Genomic DNA, 15,632 nt, shown 5'->3' on the forward strand with positions numbered 1-15,632 from the left:
TTGTGGGGTGGGTAACAAAACAAACATTAAACAATTTATAGGTATTCATGTCATGGTGGCCAGGAGAAATCCCATCCATGTTATTTACTATGGGAGAGCTGTAAGGTATTGGGCCTACAGCTACTACAGGTTGATGGAATGCACAAGTTTAGGATAGTAAAGCCGAAGCTGTGGGAGGACACATGTAGTGTTTGTACGCTTTAACAGAAGTTTTGATATGCAGCTACATACAGTGCTGACAGAGTGGTCTAGCGGTAGAGAGCTGGACTGCTAACCCATAAGTCTCGAGTTTGAATCCGGGTTCAAGTCAGTAGACCGTCCCTGAGTCCACCCAACTCTGATGGGTACCTAACTCACATTAGGGAAAGTAAAGGCGGCTGGGCATAGTGCTGACCACACTATCTCTTCATATGCAGAGGTCACAGAAACAAGTGAACTCTACTTCACTTGCCCCATAGACCGTCAGGTTTGAAAGGAAAACTTTTTTACATACAGTGCTGTATTTTAAAAGTACAAAGTAATGGAACTTATAAATAGCTTTTTATGAATCCACATTTTGCCATCCCATATTGTAACCCGAGTTAACCCACAAACCAATAGAGACAAAAACAGCTAAGTGAAAGTAGATGAATGGGCAGCACTGAGAAGTTGATAACTGTAAAATTGGTTTATAAAGTCTCTTAAATACTAAATAGTCTTTTCTTGATAATCAGTTACACTATTCAAATTATCACAATTGGCTTGTTTGAAGGCATTCTTTGTTTGTAGGTTATGAAATAAAACATTGAAATTATTGCAACTAACTATATCTTTTAATAATAGAGACAAGCACCAGATGTTGGCTAAGGCAATAACTTAGCTTTGTATCAACTGTCATGTTAGTGCAAAATATAGTGTAATATTTTGTGTTCAGAGAATGCTGTATTTATGAAAAGGCAACTAACATTGTTTATTTCAGGAAAGACTTAGACAAATGTTATCATTTTTACTATCAATATCATATGGTCTCTTTTTATTGGACCCTGGTTGACCTGCTTTAATCTAAAATGCACTGTTCATCACTGTATAAATATAAAATAAGCAAAACATATTGAATTGACTATTAGTAGTAAGCAGTAAGTGACATATATATATATATATATACATATATATATATACACATATATATATATATATATATATATATATATATATATATATATATATATATATATATATATATATATAATATATATATAAAACACAAAATATAATGTATAGTAATTGTATAAATTTCACTTTTAATTTGTAAAAATTCAGAATAAGATAAATGCACATATCATATATTTCAAAGTATCAATATGGTTAAAAGCAAAATACTAATAAAAAGAACTTGAATGCCAAAGACTCCATTTAATTAATAAACCAATCAATATTCAGTGGAACAGGTCTGATCTAAAACAATTGTGTTTAAAATGTCCTTTTATTTCAGTCTTACTAACAACATTTTAATAATGCTTAATATCACTGTTTTTTATGCATTCTATAATTACATGTATCCTGGATTAATTCACTTAATAACAATTACAATTATCAATTTTGAAAACCAATAAGTTAATATATTGTGAGAAACAAATTTAAGAAGTATCCTGAAAACATCTATAAATAAATGCACAAATATATTGTTTGTGCATACATAAATTAATCTGGATTGTATGGCTTCAACAAATTTTCAGAAAACTGTTTGATTTTTTCCACTCCTCGTACTTCCTCAGGCAGTAAAGGCAATTTAATCAGATGGAAATCTTCATACAGATCAGTAATCTGGCAAACAGAAAATGTGAACATCCATAAGTCTTAAACCCTAAATTTTGATGTGGTTCATAGCAAAACAATAGACATACATCAGCAAATTCTGTTACATTAGTGTCCTTTGTAAGTACATTTGTGACCAACCTGATCTAAATATTTGGCTTGAATCTTTTTTCTTGCTTCACACAAGCCACACGCTCTTTCTCCCTTGCGTTGCATGTTTAATTGGTTCACAATTATATTATGTGTATCTATTCCAAACTGTGTAAGCTCTTGGACTAAACGCTCAGTTTCATACAGAGAGAGAAACTCAGCTATACAAACACATATAAATGTTGTTTGGTCCTAAAATAGAAAAAAGAAGTGAAAACACAAAGTTTAATGACATACTAGTGAAGTAATAGATTTTATTAGAGGGAAAAACTACAATGACTTACAGCATTCTTGAACTGAGTATTGACTTGACGTATAGTTGCTAACATCTCTTCAAACTTTGTAGACATCTGATCTGCATTTAAATCTTGCATGCCCATCATACCAGCCATCTTAAAATACAGTTTAACATTTTTTAAATGTTTTTCATGTCAACTATTGCTCTTGCAAAAAATTTCTCATATTCATTTGGAACAAAACCACAAAGTTATCTCAAAGAACAACATTAAAAAAATAAATTAGTTTACTATAGTTAGTACAAAATTACCTGTGATATAAATGGACTAATTTGATTTTTCAGCCTTAAAAGTTTACCCAAACCCTTTTCAACAACAGATGGAAATGAAAGCAAACGCAGGGTATGACCTGTAGGTGCAGTATCAAACACAACAACAGAAAAATTCATGTTTTTCACTAATCTGAAAAGAAAATGATACATTTTGTAACTAGTTTATATCCAACAAGCATTATAAATCAAGTGAATACAAATCTCAAAACAAATTTTATTTTTTTAGAAATTGAAATTTACCTCATTACTTCTGCAAAACTCATTGCTTCATCAATGCCAGGAAAAGCACCCAAAAGCTCTTGAATCATGCCACGCCCCATTGACATCATGTCAGCTGCACAAAAACAAATTTAAACTTCAATGAATTGGGTTTTGGATTAACTAATGGAGAAAATAAATTCAATGAAAACATGACAAACTAAAATACCTTGTTCATAATATTCATCGGGTAGCTCTGAAAATCCCAAGTTTGGATCAATTTCCTGTTTAAAAAACCATTTAAAATTAGTGTTGTAAGAAAATATATATTATATAAATAGTAGAATACAATTGAAAATATATGATGATGCCTAGCCATAATCACAAAAAACATGCCATTTTGAAGTAAGGGACTACACAGCATTATGCTAATAATGTGCTTTAAATTAAAGTGTTAGCAAGTAAACTAATTTCAAAGTATATTACCATTGCATATAAGTTCTCAAAACCTTTAACAAGTGAAGGAACTTTAGAAAATTTCTGACTGAAGGCATCTGAAATGTTGTGAGCAGGATCAGTAGAAATTATTAGCACAGACTCTCTGGCTTTAGCAAGCTGTACAGCTAAGCAGCAACTAGAAAGAAATGATATGCAGTTACCATACATGGTAGTGTTGTTAAAAAATGTTTAAAATTTGACTATGTTTATTCTGTATAACATTTGAATAATCAATGTAATTTAAATATAATCAAACTAGCCTCAGCTAGGTACATTTAATAACATAATTAACTATTTAATGGAAGAATGTGCAGCCTCTCACATACATTTTTAAATTTCTAGCTTTCAATTTCTACCTTGTTGACATTTTTTAAAGTAATTTTGCTAACTTATAAATATTTGGTGGCAATTAATCCTGAATCACGAGGTCATCAAATTAAAAGCTAATTGTCAAAAACAGGAAGTGCAATGCAGCATGGAAAACAAGTTGGTTAGCTTGATTGATTTATATTTCATAGCCAATACATGAACTAAAAAATAAAATTTGTTATGCTCTCATCTCTTAGTCTGATTGTTATTGTATCTTTGATAAGAAATGTAAATTTTTGAAACAAAAAAGTACAACCATGTAGAAACAAAGGGCAAGAGGCAAAATGGCAAAGCAGTAAAATGTGCAACATCAACTGTAGAATTGTGGGTAAATTACAAGACAATTTTATTGCTTGTCTTGCTTGTTATTTTTGAGAAAATATATAAATAATAATGTGAATAGCCCTTATAATTCATAATACTACTTCTTAGCCTACTATACTTAATTAATGATTAAGGGTTGTCCATAAATGACGTCACACTCGTAGGGGGGTCCGTAAATTTGTGATGGTGTGTGATGAGGGGGAGTTCAGATGGTGTGACGTCACACTTTTGCACTATAAAAAAACAATGCTAGAAAACAAATTTTAGCAGTTATTTCGAGTTTTAGAAAACTGTTTTAATAAAATGTAATAGGAATTGATTAAAATACTATATTTTGACAGAGTTCAGACAAGATTTTTAAAAATATCGATGTTTTAAGAAAAATTCAACTGCAATTTTGAGGGGGGGGGGGGGGGTTGAAGACTGAGGTGTGAAGTCATTTTAGGGGTGGGGGTTTGGCTTTTTGTGACGATGTGCGACGTCAAAAAAAGCGTGACGTCATATATGGATGACCCCTTAATAGTTATGGGGGTAAAATTCCATTTTAGCGTATTTTATTCCCCACTTCATGTTCACCTCCAGTTGAGTGTATTTTATTATAATAAACACAACTGAAACACACAAAAAAACTTTAGGAAACCGAAAACAATAGGCCTATTTCTTTATGAATTTTTGTTTTAGTTTTTGATAATTTACTTGAGAAAAAACTTGAGAAAAATCAAAATTTGGAATACTGAATGTGCACTATTTAGATTCTAGATTTAGCTTTTCTTTTGCTCTTGAAAATATGTTCATGTCAATTAAGATTTTCATGGCAATAGGTAAATTACGAAACTCATTATTGCAAGGCGGTTAAGTTTGTATTGTTACAAGTATCTCGCAGGCATGATACTATAAATACACTTATATGAACTCACAACAATGACCCCTAACGTTTTTTTGTGTTTCAGTTGTGTTTACAATAAAATATGCTCAGCTGGAGGTGAACGTGAAGCGGCAAATAAAATAAGCTAAAATGGAGTTTTACCGTTAGGCCTATAGGCTATTTTATACACTGTATGTCACTGTATGACTGTATGACATATTGCTATTCACTGAACTTAGTACTAGATCTAGTAGCAGGTGGGAATAGACTTCGATATATTAATAATTAATAATATAATATGTAAAAATATGTATGAATGAGTAGGCCTAACTAGTAACTAAACTAATGTAATGATGGCATGAGAGTCAGAAGGGTAGAACTTAGAACGTGATGAGACTTATTAATAATAGGACTGATATTCAGCCTAATAGATTTAGTTAATCTATTATATTATTTTAGTATAATTTTAGTTTGTTGACTGACCTGGTTGTGGTTTTTCCGACTCCTCCTTTGCCCCCCACAAATATCCATTTTAAACTAAGTTGATCAATGACGTTTTGTAATGTAGGTTCATATTCAAGGTTTGAATCCCCCTCCTCCGCCATAGTATTAAATATTATAATATAGATCTAGATTAAACTTAGATCTCTTAATCTTACACCCGTATTAGAATATACTAGACTAATAACTTATCTATTGCAAGGAGTTATTGTATCTTCGGATTGTTTTCACTGAGATACGTGGTTGAAACCAGATAAAAAAATTAATAATATTGCCGAATTTATTTTAAAAACAGATTTCTTATTGTAATTTTCACAGTGGACTCTTTGTTAAAATGAATCTAGGCCTAACTAGATTCTAGATCTATGTCTATGTACTAGACAAGTCATCAAAATTTATATCTAGATCTAGACTAGATATAATACTAAATCTAGATCCGTGATCAATTAGGCCTATATTATTTAGCATGTTAAATGGAATTAAAAACAGATTTTTCGCAATGAAATTTATATTTTAATAATACAATTAAAATGCGTATAAAATGTCATTCTAAATTGTTAAATGCATCATAGATTCTGGAAAGGTGGTATTAATCAATATAGGCCTACATTTTACTCGTTAACAATTAAACGATTTTTTCTAAAAAATACTATGCCAATATGGCAATTATGCGGAAGAAAAATCTAGTTTAGGCCGAATTGGATTTAATATAAACTTGTAAACAAATGGTGTAGGCAGAGGCGTAGCGAAGGGGGGGGGGGGGACACATGTCCCCGGGCGCCGACCTTAGGGGGCGCCAAAATGGGTTGGAAAAATAAATTGAAAGGTTGAGGGGGGGTGCAAATCGAAAGTTTGAGGGAGGGGGTGCAAATCGAAATCTAGAGGGAGGGGGTGCAAATCGAAAGTTTGAGGGGGTGGGGTGCAAATTGAAATCTTGATGGGGGTGCAAATCGAAAGTTTGTCCCCGGGCGCCGGGAAGGGCCGCTTCGCCTCTGGGTCTAGGACAAAAGGCCGACATGAAAAGGCCGACTGGACAAAGAGCTGACAGCCAAAAGCTAGACGCCCAAAAGTGTGACAATAGTGTGCTAATGTTGGTAAATTAATTGTTTTTATGGCATTATTAAACCGTACTTAATTTTTAAAAGTTTTAACAAATAGTTTTACCGTCCGGACTTGGAGATACAGTGTCGTGTAAGACAACTGGAAGTGCCGTTAATAAATATAAACATATGGCGCTATTGATAAAGGACCGGGGGCAAAAAACATGACGCCATAAACAATGTGGTCAGAGTTTCTTCTAGGCATCTTTCGGGCTGGAGGGAGGGGGGTGTGTGTCCGAAAACAAGGGTGGGGGGGGGAGGTTGTCGGCTGAGTTATTTAATTTCAAGGGGGGATCCAAGGTCTGGCTTTTTTGTGACGACGGAATAAAAAATTATGGAGGGGGGGGGGGTGTCGCTGAAAAAAACCAAAACCCCTACTCAAACCTCACATTTAACCATATCCGGAAATTTAGTCGGATACGGAAATTCAGGCAGAAGTGGGAGAAATTTAACCCGAAACGAAATGTCATTGAAAAGGAATTTTTATCCAGAATGGGTATTTTAACCAGATTCGAAAATTTGAAAGCGATACTTAGATCCGGAATCGGCACTTTTAACGGATCCGTAAATTAAACCAGATAAGGAAAAAGGACATTAACAGGTACGAAATTATTCAAAACGGAACTTAATTCGGAACCAGCATTTTAACTGACATGGAAACGAAATTTGACTCCATATAATATAAAATATTATATATGGAGTCATTATTATATGGAAATATAACCGCAACCTGAAATTTTACAGAAATCGTGCCTTTATAGGTATGGGGGGCATCCATAAATGACGTCTCGTTTTTTTTTTGGACAATTTATACCTCCCCCCTCCCCTCCGTCACACGTCGTCACAAAAAGCCAACCCCCCCCCTAAAATGACATCACATCCAGTGGCGTAGCCACCGTAAAGCTAGCGTAAGCAAGGCATAGGGGCCCTTTTCTCGCTTGATAAAAAAATAAAACTTTTACGTTGGAATTTTAATATGAATAATTTAAAAAATAAAATGAAAATTCAGTTTCTTTTCTATTGTAGAAATAATTAAAAGTTCCAAAAAAGGCCCCAGTCCTATCTTACATTACAAATAGTGGGATTCAGTGTGTGTGTGTGTGTGGGGGGGGGGGGGCGAACAGCGGGTCAGCGTTACTACTTGATTCAGCGGTCATATTGCACGGGCGCATCAGCCGGCACCCCGGCGGTCGCCTATATTCGTTTTTAATGAGCGCCATACTAAAATCGATTTATAAATCTGTGTTAGATTGTAATCACTGACGAGAAGCCGCGTTGATTGTTAACAGTCTTTATTTACAGCCATGATGCAAAGAGGAAGGAAGTGGCGAGAGACAACTATTTATACATAACATGTAAGGGACATCACTCAAGATAACAATATAAATATAATACTAATACAGAAGAGTGAGTTCCCCTGACCTCACAATTATCTCAATCTATTACAAAATCGAATAAGGGGTGTCTTCTAGCTCATCAGCAATAGTAATGGCTGGGCTCCTGAATTACCCTGCGGCTACCTGAGTGCACGAGATCCGTAGATTGGGCGTTCTACAGTGTCAGGGATACTACTTGTTTCAACAGTCAAACTGCAACAGGGGCGGCTTTCGACGCCCTCGGCGTACAGATAACACCAATCACACAGGTATTTTACAAAGGCAGAGGTTGCAGCTCATGGCTACATAGTGTAACCAGTCAATCCCGAGACACCCCTGATAACTAGGCGGACGCCGAAAGGTATTCAACCTCACAAATACGGGGATGATGTTATTTGTTATAAAACAAATTTTAGATATATGGTGTCACCCCATCATCCCCACCAATTTTGCATTTTCGGAGGGGTGTTAACCCTCTCTCACTAATCTGTATTGTTTTATCTGGATACAACTTAGTTTTGACAGTAAATTTTACAATGTCTTGTCATGGTGTCACGCCTAAATGTTGTCATTCGATGTAGACCGCACCCCTGCCCCCGCCTCATGACACTACTGAGTTTGTTTACTTAAAAAAACCGAATTAAATGGTCAGAACTCTGTCAAAATAGAGTATTTTTGATCAATTCATATTACAATTTATTAAAACTGTTTTCTAAAACGTGAAATAACGGCTAAATCTCGTTTTCTAACATCGCTTTTTTATAATGCAAAAAAGTGACGTCACACCATCTGAACCCCCCCCTCCCCCTCATCACACACCGTCACAAAATTACGGACCCCCTCCCCCCTACGAGTGTGACGTCATTTATGGACGACCCCTATGCAATTTAACTGGAAACGAAACTCTATTCGGAACCGGCATTTTAACCCGATCCGGAAATTTAACTTGAAATAAAACCTAAAATGACCCTAACCCTTATACTAAGGGGTCATCCATAAATAACGTCACGCTTTTTTGGACGATTTTTACCCCCCTCCCCTCCGTCACACGTCGTCACAAAAAGCCTCACACACCCTAAAATGACGTCACACTTCAGCCTACAACCCCCCCCCCCCCCCCTCAAAATTGCAGTTGCATTTTTTTAAAACATCGATATTTTCTAAAATCTTGTCTGAACTCTGTCAAAATAGAGTATTTTAATAAATTCCTATTAAAACAGTTTTCTAAAACGCGAAATAACGTATAAAATTCGTTTTCTAACATTGCTTTTTTATAATGCAAAAGTGTGACGTCGCACCATCTGAACCCCCCCCCCCCTCATCACACACCGTCACAAAATTACGGACCCCCCTCCCCCCTATGAGTGTGACGTCATTTATGGACGACCCCTAACGCTTATTATATATTTTACTTTTCCGGTATTTTCTTTTGCATATCTACTTACTCTTCTAAAATTAGACACTTAAATTAGGCGTTAATTATTTTTTTTGTCTCTGTAATCAATGACCTCATTATCATCATTTTCGGCTTGCAATTTTAAAATCTATTTTTTCCCACGTTTTCTTTAACTTGCTTTCGCCTCTGTTTGTTTGTTTGTTTGTTTTTCCAATCAAATCTTGCGATCGAAATTTCGGGCACTTCCCAGTTAGCTAGCGCGCTGAAAATTTCAGGGAAGCTTTGTTTCGGATGACAATAGAATATTCAACTGTTATTATTACTAAATTGATCCATGGAAACATTTTATTGATCATTTTATACCCCTATATAATTGTACAAAAAACGTGGGGGGAAAAGGGACATAACCCAGTAACTGTAATTTGATGAAAACAAGGTTCGGTACTCTCCCTCTTTTTCTTACTGAGTTGTTGTCACGCGGTGTTTGTCTACAAACAACCAGAACGTAACAACTGGTGGCCAGTATGGGGGAGACGATATGGTCGAGTGGTTGGGCACACGATTGCTAACCCACTCGACACGGGTTCAAATCTATGTGTTCTAGTCAGTAACGTATTCACGCAACGTGTTTTTTACGATTTGTCTTTTTACGAGTTGTCTTCGTTTACCCCAAAAAAAAAGTGAAAAGATAAAATCGATAGCAAGATTTCAATGCAAACAAACAGACAAAGACTAAAAAGTAGAAAATAATAATCATTAAAACAGTTTTAAAAAACCCGCGTTTTTCATCGCTTATAGTAGAGTGATCGCTTGCATTATTGTGATGTATCGCATTTATTTTCTACTTTTTAGTTCAATCAGAAAACGTGGGTTTTTAAAAACTTTTTTAATGATTTATTATTTTTATTCAACAATCAATGACGCCATTCTATTTAGAGTATAGACACTAAATCTAGACTTTACCGGTCATTACCACAATATCTTATCTGGTAACCTTGAACTATACGTGTAGTGTTACTGCACATTTTCAGTAAATATATTATAGATCTAGTCGTAGATCATACCCCTTAAACATGTTCCTAAGCTCACAAAGTTGGTATTCTGAGTTTCTTCAGGGCGAGGTGAGAGGGGAGGGTATGACGGACACTGGTTAAAGTATTAAGTATAAATTATAAATTTTCTATATAAATTCTTTCGTTGGGAGGGGGGGGGGGAGGGGGGGGGGGAAAGAAGGGTCTGGTAGACGGTAGACTTTTTCCGGGGGTGGGGGGGGGGGGGTGTCAGGAGGCGAGGAGGATATTTGCACCCCGCACAAAGACGAGATGCCTGAAAGAAACTCCACACAGACCACTTTTAAGACGAGACAAATAAATTAGGCCGTACTTTTAGTGTCTTTTTTAAAAAAAATCAAATTTCGATAACGTGATTATTATTGTGTCTTGTTTTGGGCATTAATTTTTTAATTATAGTTTACACTAGAATTAATGACGTCATTTTATTGAGTATACTTTTCCGGCGTTAAAACTTAATGTTTTGTTTCATTTTGATAAATTCCTATTCGTTTCATGTGACGTCACTATAGTTCCCTGTGAAAGTTTATATTTCTTTGTGTTTTATCCAGAGCGTTCTTGTCAGACAGACAGACATACATACATACAAACACACAGGCAGAATAGCGAAACTATTATTAAAGATATTTGAACCCTTTTTACCGAAGTTGTATTTATTTATAAAAGTTAAAGCCCGTTTTAGTAACAAGGCAACTAGAGTATCTAATTCCGCTGCAATATTTTCATTAAAAAAAACAACAACACATACACAAATTCAAGGTATAAGCAAGATGTATTTGAGTGAAATAAATAACACCATAACGCGTGTTTGCATCACGCAGAAATTTCATTCAGACTTTCATACCAAACTACAATACAAAACATGTAAGATCCTAGTTTCTGTATAGATTTGCCAATGGCTGACTCAGTAGTGATCTGCGGTAAAAGTTAAATTATATATATATATATATATATATATATATATATATATATATATATATATATATATATATATATATATATATATATACATATATAATAGCGTAGGTAATTTCTTAAATTGTAGTAAAGACATTTAATAAATAATATAGCGCTTTTCTTTTTATTTATTTAAATAGTAGTTCATTATCATATATTTAAAGAAGATCATTAATTTGTCGTTTTTAGTGCATTGGTAGAGAAAAGCTAGTTGTTAAAACGTTTTTTATGCTTTTTTTTCAGTACTTTAATCTTTTTAATACAATAGAGTTGCATGACTAAAAACTATTGCGCATCAAATGAACGTAAAAAATACGCGTATAATAGCGCGGTTAATAATACTATATATAGGAAATTTCACTTAATTCTTTAAAAAAATTAATTAGGCATCCAATTAAGTCAAATTTGATGTCATATTGCATTGTCATCTGGTCTTGACCCACGCGCAAAGTTTGAAACGTATTGGTCAGTTAGAAATGATCGAAATTTTGCTCGGCAGTTTTGATTCATGACGATATGACGAGGAAGCAAGTTAAATAAAAGTTAATAAAACATTTCTATAGCCTTGTATAAGTGCCATTCCCTTTCTGTTGAATAAGAAGATACAAGTTTAGGGGAGATACTCACGCTTTATTTACTTACCAAAATAAACATTTCACTACACAAAATATACACATCAAGCAGTCCATTAAATCTTCGAATGTACAACCTGTGCCATGTTATATATATATATATATATATATATATATATATATATATATATATATATATATATATATATATATATATATATATATATATATATATATATATATATATATATATATATATATATATATATATATATATATGGAGAGTGGAGAGAGAGGGAGAGAGACATAGACCTCTATACTTTGTAATTAATGTAAGATATGTGAAATGATATACGTGTTGATTCCAGTATTAAACCCTGAGCGTTGGAATTGACCATTCTAAAATTTGATAGGTCTACTCTATACGCTTGATATTTTTGTTTCCCACTTAAGTCTGTGGGTTTTTGTGTGAATGAGTATGTGTGTGATGAGGAGTGAGGTCTCGAGGTGTCAGTTCTTGAATTACGAAAACTCCAGAAACGTGTCATAGACCTTTAGAGACCTAGCTGAGTTTTATTACAGGTCTCTCGTAAACCAAAAATTGAAACAGCTGCTGTCATCGAAATTTTAGCTTCAATAAGCAAATATTAAGTACTCTTCCACATTACCGTTTTTTGATAAAGACGTATACCCATCCCTGTTATCGCATTTATCGTAACAGTAAGCACAGCAACCACATACTGGGGAAAAGAAATGAATTTCTGACAATGAAACACCATAGTCTAGAAACTATAGTCTAGTTAAAATCAATTGCTACAACTTTATGATAGACATATTAGCATATGCTTTAATTATACGCCAACAAATTTCTGAGGCTAAAGCAATGCATCTAAATTATTCCTTTTAAAATCTACATATTTTTAATTGATATTTAAGTTATAACAATAATGAGAAAAAGTATACCTAAACATAAAGCAACTATTGCCGCCGCAATAGCAATCCAAATATAATAGGGTGTGCCTTGTGTAGTGTCTGTAAGACAAGGAAATTATATAAATAAGAATCTGATAATGGCAGTCATTGTAGTGTTAGTTGACACTTAGATTTAATTGATCTTTTTTCTGTTACCTGACATCCGTCTAAATCAAGCATAATATATACCGACCTTTCATTCAGGTTTTGTATTTGTTCGCTAACACTTATCTAGAAAAGACCAATACGGGTTTACACATTTTATTCTCCACTTCATTCTCGTGCTTCTGTTCCTGCTGATGTTTCTATATGTGTGCGTGCGTGTACGTATCTTCGTGTGCGTGACTGCGAGTGTGTGAGTATGTAACTGTGTACATGTGTTTTATGATCTTAAAGTAATTATACACAACTTTATTTAATCTAGCACATAGTATTGAAGTAATTACCGTCTTTCAGAAACTCAATGCTTGATGTCACATATTTTCCTACCCCTGTTATTAGTTTTACTTTGTAAGTTTGATAGTCAGACTCGGAAATATTTTTGAACCTCAAATGAAATGTAATCTGATAATCTATTGGGTAGTCGACATGAAAATCAAATTTTGGACTTGAATAATTGTTAGCTTTGTATGTTACATTATTGACTTGCACCATCGGGAAAGTGGGCTCTATAATTGCCCAGACACACACGCCGATTGTTAGGTTCTCTCCCACCATTGGTTTCCTCACTATGTGCTTGTTATCCATGTTACAAAACTCAGGATAGTCTGAAAGTAAATTCTTTGTTTATTTACTTGCTATATAACAGGAGTAGTCGTTACATGTAAATTTTCTATTATTTCGGTGATTTATAAATTTGATTTAAAACACATCTGAAATAGCGTACATCATTATAACAGCTTTATTCTTGTTAATATCATCAAAGATAAAAAATATTAACCAAGTGGCTACTGCTTGTAGAACCACCGCCCATAGTCTACATGTAATAAGGATGTGCTGTTAACTTCAGACATTATTCTAACTTTTTAATAACAGATTGGCGGGAGCCTTGGTTGACTGTCACCCTACCCCTGCCGAACCCTTTATCTGACCCCTGACCCCTCTTATCTTACCTCATTATCTGACCACTAACATAAGAGTCGATAGCACTTTCCAAGAAAATTCTGCCGTAGAGCAGGCTAGAACACATCTCGCCACATGTGGCGATTTATCTTAGCATGAGGAAAATTTGTCTCGTGCCTGTGTAGCTTACAAGTGTCGCGAAGATTCCCCGTGGGTAGCGTCATGAGCTAAGCTAATACAATGGTGAAAGATTAAAAAATTGGTATGAGCACTAATCTCCTGGCCCCGAATCCATGTCTTACCCTAGGGCTTAGGGTTAGATCTAAAGCAATACATATGCACGGATATTCTTTCTTTAATGACTCATTTTTTATGACATTTTGCTGGTACGCTACAAAATTAGGTTCCATCGACACTTCTGTGAAACTGCTAAATGGACTGGACATTTTTTTTTTGTCATTTAAAACTAAAATTCTTTCTTCCCTTTTAAGTTTTAAGTATACGGATTCTATTAAAAAAAATTGAGTGTTGAATATTACAATGTATCATCAAATTTTCGATAGTTTTAAAACACCGAAATTCAAAATTGGATGCAGAATTATAAGGTTCTATTTCTGATATAATGGGACGGCGTGGCCGGATAGTAGAGCATTCGGCTGCCAACCCGAGAATCTCTAGTTCGGATCATCGTTTCGTGTTAGTAGAACGTCTCCCGAATTCGGACTGAGATCTGAACTCCAGACCTTCGGGCTAGCAGCCAAACGTTTTTACCATTAGACCGCTACGGCCCTGTTAAGAAGACAATTAAAGCCTCACAAGTAAAATTATGTTTTCCTGCAAGAGAACTAGTGTTATGGTCAACTTACTGCGACGTATTGGCAAGGAGTGGACAAAGACGGTAAACATAATGAAAGCACACAGCCCAAACCTCGTGAAAGTAAAGTTGATCATGCTTGGTTGCATCAATTATTTGCTAACACTCGACACTTAGTAGAGGAACATGTGACACGCATGGACGTCAAATCTCAAATCCTTTTTTTTCTTTTACAAAGCTGTGATTATATAGAGTCAGAGTTACCTCAAACTTTGGTACAGTTATAGTAGCCTGCCTTGGTTGCACAAATTTCCCCCCACCTCCATTCACCCTTCCCATCCATAACGTTTTATATCTTTAGTGACCTCACAAAAATGGTCATTGCCGGATTGCGACTAACTCCAGAGAAGGTTGTTATTGTAACGTTATAAAATAAAGTTCATAAAGCAAAATATATGAACTGAATAAACGAATAAGCAGATACCTACGACTACTTAATTGTGTGGTTAATGCGGCTGTTAACAACTATGGTCATTGTAATTGACGCAGTAGGACCACGTACATGTTTTGATCGACCCACTATGTATGTACACATGTATGTACACATGCATGACACGCATACACTATAACTTTAAATGTATCTAATTTGATTTTTTTTTTCACAAAAAATGCGTTAAAAACAAGAAATGATGGATGTTTTCTGTCAACATATTCTGTAAAGAAAAGAGCAGTAAACCTTTTACAGTAGCAACAAGTCAACATTTAGATGTGATAAAATAAAAAACAAAGTGAATATTGTCTAGGTGGTAAGTTTGTGATGGTAAGTTTGTGATGGTAAGTTTGTGATGGTAAGTTTGTGATGGTAAGTTGGTGATGGTAAGTTTGTGGTGGTAAGTTTGTGATGGTAAGTTGGTGATGGTAAGTTTGTGGTGGTAAGTTTGTGATGGTAAGTTTGAGATGATAAGTTTGAGATGGTACTTTTGTGGTGGAAAATTTGTGATGGTAAATTTGTGATGGTAAGTTTGTGGTGGTAAGTTTGTGATGGT

General features: G+C 34.6%; 1 protein-coding gene and 1 long non-coding RNA gene across 3 annotated transcripts; both read right to left on the minus strand.

Annotated features, from left to right (window-relative positions):
- Nucleotides 1–1,372: 1,372 nt before the first annotated feature.
- Nucleotides 1,373–5,697, minus strand: LOC131928279 (ATPase ASNA1 homolog). Its single transcript, XM_059284268.1, has 8 exons — nucleotides 5,250–5,697; nucleotides 3,197–3,344; nucleotides 2,940–2,994; nucleotides 2,753–2,846; nucleotides 2,492–2,642; nucleotides 2,229–2,336; nucleotides 1,936–2,136; nucleotides 1,373–1,803 (listed from the first exon to the last, which is right to left on the minus strand). The coding sequence occupies exons 1-8, from the start codon at nucleotides 5,369–5,371 to the stop codon at nucleotides 1,681–1,683; spliced, it is 1,002 nt and encodes a 333-aa protein (XP_059140251.1). The 5' UTR covers nucleotides 5,372–5,697; the 3' UTR covers nucleotides 1,373–1,680.
- Nucleotides 5,698–10,956: 5,259 nt separating this feature from the next.
- On the minus strand, nucleotides 10,957–14,794 carry LOC131928249 (uncharacterized). 2 transcript variants are annotated; one of them, XR_009383745.1, is made up of 6 exons: nucleotides 14,639–14,794; nucleotides 13,157–13,477; nucleotides 12,702–12,770; nucleotides 12,407–12,478; nucleotides 11,809–11,875; nucleotides 10,957–11,124 (listed from the first exon to the last, which is right to left on the minus strand). It is a non-coding gene; the product is annotated as an uncharacterized LOC131928249 (long non-coding RNA). The 2 variants fall into 2 exon arrangements; XR_009383746.1 differs by having other exon boundaries at nucleotides 14,701–14,793.
- Between the last annotated feature and the right edge of the window lie 838 nt (nucleotides 14,795–15,632).

Source organism: Physella acuta, unplaced genomic scaffold (genome assembly GCF_028476545.2).
Source record: "Physella acuta isolate Inbredline_101_S28 unplaced genomic scaffold, ASM2847654v3 ptg001480l, whole genome shotgun sequence".
In the NCBI taxonomy this organism is placed as follows: Eukaryota; Metazoa; Mollusca; class Gastropoda; family Physidae; genus Physella; species Physella acuta.

Bases quoted from the DNA above. Each gene is read 5' to 3' on its own strand.
- LOC131928279 (XM_059284268.1), bottom strand. From the start codon at position 5,371: ATGGCGGAGGAGGGGGATTCAAACCTTGAATATGAACCTACATTACAA. The intron at 3,345-5,249 runs GTCAGTCAACAA...ATTTCTTTCTAG, and splicing joins GTCGGAAAAACCACAACCAG to TTGCTGCTTAGCTGTACAGC. The intron at 2,995-3,196 runs GTAATATACTTT...TTTTTTAAACAG, and splicing joins TTGAGAACTTATATGCAATG to GAAATTGATCCAAACTTGGG.